Here is a 7795-nt window from a genome sequence, read left to right as displayed (position 1 = left end):
AAGAACCTGCCATTCTCCCAAGTCTTTTCAGGTGCCCCCAATCCGTCTCCAGGGATCCCCGCTTTGCATCCGGTTCCGGTCCCTGTAAGAGTCCAGCCAGCCCAGCGAGGCAGGATCCTTCCCTGAATCCATCCTTACAGCTTCTTCTCCCAGAGAACAAGCTGGCAGGGCCCCCACCCACGTGGGCTTTGCCTTCGATGCGGGGAGGGAGGAACGCGTTGGTCAGCACACACGATGGCCCCTGCCTTTGGACTCAGCACTTTCCTGGTGCTAAAGTTCCTGATTAGCATCCCTCCACCGTCTCTGCTGGGTCAGTGAGTCCCAGGGCTGTGCTCAGGGTGAATGGTTGTTACTCCGCTAAAACAGCAGACGGGGAAGGGAAAACCATACCACGGCCCACTGGTTTTCATGAAATCGAAACTCCAAACACACTGTTCTACCTTCTCCATGCCTTTGATCTAGGCCAGGGGCTCTCGACCTTTCCAGACCGCTGTACCCCTTGTGGCAGTCTGATGTGTCTTGCATAGCCCAAGTTTCCCCTCACTTAAAGCTACTTGCTTCCAAAACCAGACATGGAGTCTAAATTAGCTGTTCCCAGTCAAGAAAGAGATCTTGGAGTCACAGTGGATAGTTCACAGTACGCAGTGCATGTCAAAAAAGAGAACAGAATGTTGGGAATCATTAAGAAAGGGAGAGATAATGAGACAATAAATGTCATATTGCCCCTATATAAATCCATGCTACTCCCATTCTTGAAAACTGTGTGGAGATGTGGTCACCCCAGCGTATAAAAGAGATATCGGAATTGGAAAAGATTCAGGAAAGGGTCATAAAATTATTAGGGGGATGGAACAGCTTCCGTGAGGAGAGATTCATAAGAGTGGGACTTTTCAGCTTGGAAAAGAGACGGACAAGGGGGGATAGGAGAGAGGTCTAGAAAATCATGAGTGGTGTGGAGAAAGTAGATAAGGAAGTGTTATTTACTCCTTCTCATAACATAAGAACTAGGGGCCAGCAAATGAAATTAAGAGGCGGTAGGTTTAAAAAAACAAAGGGAAGTGTTTTTTCACATAATGCACCATCAACCTGTGGAACTCCTTGCCAGAGGAATGTGCGAAGTCCAAAAGTAAACTGGGTTCAAAAAAGAGCTAGATAAATTCATGGAGGATAGGGCGATCAATGGCTATTAGCCAGGCTGGGTAGGGATGGTGTCCTTAGCCTCTGTTTGCCAGAAGCTGGGAATGGATGACAGGGGATGGAACACTTGATGTTTGATTACCTGTTCTGTTCATTCCCTCTGGGCAGCTGGCATTGGCCACTGTCGGAAGACAGGATACTGGGTTAGATGGACCTTTGGTCTGACCCAGTGTGGCCCTGTCAGGGTTCCTTCCCCACTCTGAACTCGAGGGTACAGATGTGGGGACCCGCAGGAAAGACCCCCTCAGCTTATTCTTACCAGCTTAGGTTAAAAACTTCCCCAAGGTACAAACTTTGCCTTGTCCTTGAACCGTACGCTGCCACCACCAAGCGTCTTACACAAAGACCAGGGAAAGAGCCCACTTGGAGACGTCTTCCCCCAAAATATCACCCCAAGTCCTACACCCCCTTTCCTGGGGAAGGCTTGATAAGAATCCTCCCCAATTTGTACAAGTGAACACAGACCCAAACCCTTGGATCTTCAGAACAATGAAAAAGCAAACGGGTTCTTAAAAGAAGAATTTGAATGAAAGAAAAGGTGAAAGAATCACCCCTGTAAAATCAGGATGGTAAATACCTTCCAGGGTAATCAAATTCAAAACATAGAGAATCCTCTAGGCAAAACCTTAAGTTACAAAAAGACACCAAACCAGGAATATTCATTCCCTCCAGCACAGCTTATTTTACCAGCCATTAAACAAAAGGAAATCTAACGCATTTCTAGCTAGATTACTTACTAACTAACAGAAGTTCTGAGACTCCATTCCTGAGCTGTTCCAGCAAAAGATCACACAGATAAGCAGTCCCTTTGTTTCCCTCACTCCCGATTTGAAAGTATCTTGTCTCCTCATTGGTCATTTTGGGTCAGGTGCCAGCAAGTTTGCCTTAGCTTCTTAACCCTTTACAGGTGAAAGTGTTTTGCCTCTGGCCACGAGGGATTTTACAGCACCGGGGACAGAAAGGTGGTTCCCCTTCCCTTTATATTTATGACAGGTCCTTTCTTATGTTATTCTAAAAATACATAAGTGTCACGGCCACATCGTGACTGACAAATAGCTTCCTTTCTCATTTCCATTGTGTAATTATAAAATAACTCCACTGGGATATAAATATTGCACTTACATTTCAGTGGACAGTACATAGAGCTGCACAAACAAGTCATTGTGTCAGGAAATTTTAGCTCGCGTTGACTTCACTAGTGCTTTATATCTGGCATGTTGTAAAATGAGGCAAACATCAAGATGAGCTGATGTACCCCCCGGAAGACCTGTGTGTACCCTGGAGTACACGGACCCCTGGCTGAGAACCACTGATCTCCACTAATGCACAAGGGAATTGGCATCAGTACACATTGGCATCACCTGATCAGCCAGTGTCACATGCAAGGCTGTGAAATCTCCCATCTCCGGGTCCACCAGGATGTCATGGGGCAGCCCCAGCTGATCCCCCAGGGGGCAGGTATTTGCCATCCTGCCGGATAAAACCACAGCCAGATCCTTCCTCACTGTTCTGCTCACTGCAGCAAACACCCGGGCACCATGTGGGTGGCTCTGCCCCTCTGCCTGCTGTCCGTTCTCCTGGCCACAGGTGAGTCCCGTCCGTCCCCAGGCACAGGGAGCCGGGTGGTGGGGTCGGGAATTCACTTGGGGAACGTGCCGCTGTCGATAGCAGATTCTGGGGTCAGGATGGAATTTGTGGGTAAAAGCAGTGAGAGGAAAACCCGGGGCCACGTCCCCCGGCTGACTCGGGGAGAGCAGGGATTGGAGCTTGGGACTCCCACAGCCAACGCTAGGGGTCTGGCCAGCGGGTCTGAGTCCGTCTGTCCTTCCTTCTTCTCATTCCTCCTCCAGCTCTCGCCCAGGCTTGGGGTCATCCTGATGAGGAGCACCACCCCCATCCACTTGTAATCCTGCTTGGAAATGTTCCCCTGCCCACCAGCACTGAGATTCCTGCCAGGACTCCTGGGTTCATTCCCCAGCTGTGGAAGAGGGCTGGGGTGTAGTGAGTTTGAGCAGAGATGGCTGCAAATCAGGACTCCCAGGTTCTGTCCGTGGCTCGGAAAGAGGAGTGGGGTCTCGTGGGTTAGAGTGGGCTGGGTGTCAGGAGTGAGGACTTCTCGGCTGTTATCTTTCTTCTAACCCTGAATTGAACACATCTTTTTTCTACCTGAGTTTCCCTATTTCTTAGATGGGGATAAGATCACTTTGCTACCATCTAGGGACATAGAAGGGGCAGGGGAAGGCGTTCTGAGGTTTAATTGATGCTTCCACATGAAAACTCGAAAAAAACCAAAGTGGGAAAATTTCTTTCTTTCTTTCTTTCTTTCTTTCTTTCTTTCTTTCTTTCTTTCTTTCTTTCTTTCTTTCTTTCTTTCTTTCTTTCTTAAAAAGCCTTATGCTCACATTATGAATTCTAAGGCCCCCACTCTCTGGAGAGGAAAGAGTTGATGCTCCTGGGATCACTTGCTGGAGGCACACAGCCATCTATCCAGAGTCTTAACAAGCGTCAATCATATTCTGAAGAAGAGAATTGGCAGGATTAGTGATGAAAAGTGGGCTGAAGTCGAGTGTGGCTGAGCTGACGTAACTCTGAGAGGCAGAGGCCTGGAGCAGAGAGTGACGGCGGGGTGTGTGTGTGTGTGTGTGAAAAGTTCACCGCAAAGCCAGGCAGAAACCCCTCCTCAGAGCAGCTGAATTCTTGTTTTTCTGCCTACACAGACGTGTGGGGTTTGTTCGCAGGCACAAGCTGCACCCCAGATAGCCACGTCAGAAGATGAAAATGAATTCTAGCCACAGACACTCAGGCAGCAAACAGACTTGTCTGCAGTGTTGAGTAAGATACAAATGACCAGCTAGCAAGATGCCTTTCCCCATCCAGAGCGTTAAATGGAACTGGGCAGAACTGCTGAAAAAGCAGGTGGCATTTCTCCAAGATCTGCCTGCCCACACGTTCAGTGAGGAGGCATTGGTGGTAACAACTCCCACAGCGCCACCTCTTGGTTCTTGGTGGTATTTCGCCCACGGGCACTGCCTGGGGAGGGGTGGGGAGCCGGGGTTTGTACTGAGAAGGGATTTTTCCAACCTCCAGGGAGCGCTCTGCAATGCGAGGTGTGTGCGTCCAGAGAGCAATCGTGCTCCGGCCCCCTGCAGCCCTGCGCCCCCTCGGAAGGGACCTGCATCACTGTCATGGCAGAGATCAGGCTGGGTGAGTGAAAGAAGATTCCTACTAAGTGTAGACACCATTGTCCTCCTGAAGCCAGGGGTGGAACCCAGGAGTCCTGGCCCCCAGCCCCTCCCCCTACTCTAACCAATAGACTCTGCTCCTCTCCAGGAGCAGGGACTGCCCAGTCTGGAAAGGTAATGTCATAGACGGGGGATGGGATGAGATGGGGAATTGCAGTGGGTGGCTGTGGGGCCTGGATCAGACAGAAGAGAGGATTTTATCGGGGGTCGGAGGGAAGATGAGATTAGTTGGGGGTGGGGTGGATGGAACAAAAGGGGAGGATGGAGCAGCTGGGGGTCCATTGGGGAGCTCAGAGGTGATGCTCTGTTTCCCTTCCACAGAGGGAAACTCCTTCTCTTACACGGGCAAGTCGTGCCTGGAGCCCAAGAACTGTGAGCCCGGTCCCTTCTCACTGACCTACCCGCACAATGTCACCGTGCGGGCGAACATCGCCTGCTGTGACACCGACGGCTGAAACGCCGGGGCCATCCCAGGTGTGTGTCTGCTGCAAGCCTGGAGCCCTGCTCTGGCCACACCTGCCTGGAGAGAACCCAGGAGTCCTGGGTGCCAGCCCAAAGCCCCCATCCCTAACCACTAGACCCCACTCGCTTCCCTGAGCTGGGATTGAGCCCAGGGTGTGGTGACTCCCCACCCCTGGCTGACTGTGTGTGTCTGACTGTTCTCAGTGCCAACTGTGAGCTCCGTCCCCAACGGCCGGCAGTGCCTGTCATTCTTCAAATCGGGGGCAGATCACTGGCAGAAGAAGAAGGAGCTCTTGGCCTGCACCGGCGCCGAGGACCATTGTGTTGAGGATTATGGGGTGTTAACACTGGGTAAGTCCTCCAGATGGGGGCGGGGTCTGAACACAGAGTACGAGGTGGAGCCCAGGTGTCCTGGCTCAGTCCCAGCCCCCCTTGCTCTGACCCACTAGACTCCACTCCCCTGGCAGAGTTGCAGAGAGAACCCTGGAGTCCTACTTGCTGAGATGCCAAAGGAGCACCCAAGGAGGATAAGGCCACTGCGGAGAAAGTAAATGAATTCTCTGCATCAGTCTTCACGGCTGAGGCTGGGAGGGAGATTCCCAAACCGGAGCCATTCTGTTTTGGTGACAAATCTGAGGAACTGTCCCAGATTGAGGAGTCATTACAGGAGTTTTTGCAAGAAATTGATAAATTAAACAGTAATAAGTCACCAGGACCAGATGGGATTTGCCCAAGAGTTCGGAAGGAACTCAAACGTCAAATTACAGAACTACTAACTGTGGTTTGTAACCTACCATTTAAATCAGCTTCTGTCCCAAATGGCTGAAGGATGGCTAATGAGACGCCAATTTCTAAAATGGGCTCCAGAGGTGATCCCAGGTACAACAGGCCAATAAGTCTGACTTCGGTACTGGGCAAACTCATTGAAACTATAGGAAAGAAGAGAACTGACAGCCACATAGATGAACATAATTTGTTGGGGAAGGGTCAACATGGTTTCGGTAAAGGGAAATCACGCCTCACCAATGTACTAGAATTCTCTGAGGGGGTCAACAAGCGTGTGGACAAGGGGGATCCCGTGGATATAGTGTACTTAGATTTTCAGAAAGCGTCCCTCACCAAAGGCTCTTAAGCAAAGTGAGCTGTCATGGGATAAAATCCTCTCATGGCTCAGTAACTGGTTAAAAGATAGGGAAAAAAGGGTAGGAAGAAATGGTCAGTTTTCAGAAGGGAGAGAGGTAAATAGTGGGAGTCCCCCAGGGATCTGCACTGGGCCCAGTCCTATTCACCATATTCCGAAATGTTCTGGAAAAAAGGGTAAATAGTGAGGTGGGAAAATTTGCAGAAGATACAAAGCTACTCAAGATAGTGAAGTCCAAAGCAGACTGTGAAGAGGTACTAAAGGGTCTCTCAGAACAGGGTGACTGGGCAACAAAACGGCAGATGAAATTCAATGTTGATGAATGCAAAGTAATGCACATGGGCAAACGTTATCCCAAGTAGACATATACAATGATGGGTCAAATTTTACCACTCAAGAAAGATCTTGGAGTCATTGTGGAGAGTTCTCTGAAATCATCCACTCCATTTGTAGCAGCCGTGAAAGAAGTGAACAGAATGCTGGGAATCATTCATAAAGGGACAGAGAATAGGACAGAAAAGAGCGTGTTGCCTCAATATAAATCCATGGGATGCCCACAAGTAGAACACTGAATGCGGATGTGGTCGCCCCCTCTCAGAAGAGAGATAAGGGAATTGGAAAAGCTTCAGAAAAGCCCAACGAAAATGATGAGGGGGATGGAACGGCTGCCATATGAGGAGAGATTAATAAGAGTGGTACTATTGAGCCTGGAAAAGAGACGGCTAAGGGGGATATGATCGAGGTCTAGAGAAGGTTGAAGGGTGTGGAGGAAGGAAATAAGGAAGTGTTATTTACTCCTCCTAACATAAGAACGAGGGGTCACCACAGGCAGCACGTTTTTAACAAACAAAAGGAAGTACTGCTTCACACAACGCACAGTCAACCTGTGGAACTCATTGCCGGGGGATGTTGTGAAGGCGAAGACTATAACAGGGTTCAAACAGGAACGAGAGAAGTTCCTGGAGGACAGGTCCATCTGTGGCTATAGGGCAGGGATGGTGGCCCTAGCCTCTGTTTGCCAGAAGCTGGGAATGGGCGACAGGGGATGGATCACTGTGCTGGATTTGTGCTGGAAATGGCCCAACTTGATGATCACTTTAGATAAGCTATTACCAGCAGGACAGTGGGGTGGGAGGAGGTGTTGTTTCATGATCTCTGTGTGTATATAATATCTGCTGCAGTTTCCACAGTATGCATCCGATGAAGTGAGCTGTAGCTCACGAAAGCTTATGCTCAAATAAATTGGTTAGTCTCTAAGGTGCCACAAATCCTCCTTTTCTTTTTGCGAATACAGACTAACACGGCTGTTACTCTGAAACCTGTTACTAAGTTCTAAGAGTCCATTCCTGTTCTGTCCCCAGCAAAAGCATCACACAGACAGACACAGACCCTTTGTTTTTCTCCCTCCTCCCAGCTTTTGAAAGTATCTTATCTCCTCATTGGTCATTTTGGTCAGGTGCCAGTGAGGTTAGTAGTATAATGGCCCTACAGTCAATCAAACCCTAACTCCGCCCCTTGACCACTTAGCCCTTGACCTCTGGCTCCCACCGGAAGTCCCACCCCAATGGGGTATTGCTTCCGGGGTCAAGGCTGCCACAAGACCGGAAGCAAGGTATGTCATGTGACCCCTCTAACAAGTTCTCCCACTGCCCTCTACCAACCAGGAGAGGTTTCGCCCCAGTAGGACTTCCCCCAATAGGAGATTTGACCAATCAGGGCGAGTTTCAGGGCAGTATGTCCTCCCCGGAAGTGG

The 7795-nt window shown here is 49.7% G+C and overlaps 1 protein-coding gene across 1 annotated transcript in view; it reads left to right on the top strand.

Annotated features, from left to right (window-relative positions):
* Window positions 1-234: 234 nt before the first annotated feature.
* Window positions 235-7795, top strand: part of LOC140902983 (phospholipase A2 inhibitor and Ly6/PLAUR domain-containing protein-like) — a 13134-nt gene continuing 5573 nt past the window's right edge. The window contains exons 1-2 of the mRNA XM_073323564.1: window positions 235-314; window positions 2687-2784. Coding sequence (XP_073179665.1) covers window positions 235-314; window positions 2687-2784 — 178 coding nt within the window. The remainder of the gene's footprint in view (window positions 315-2686; window positions 2785-7795) is intronic.

This window comes from Lepidochelys kempii, chromosome 24, assembly GCF_965140265.1.
Source record: "Lepidochelys kempii isolate rLepKem1 chromosome 24, rLepKem1.hap2, whole genome shotgun sequence".
In the NCBI taxonomy this organism is placed as follows: domain Eukaryota; kingdom Metazoa; phylum Chordata; order Testudines; family Cheloniidae; genus Lepidochelys; species Lepidochelys kempii.
Note: the sequence above shows the minus strand (reverse complement) of the source record. Positions and strands in the feature narration are given on the sequence as shown.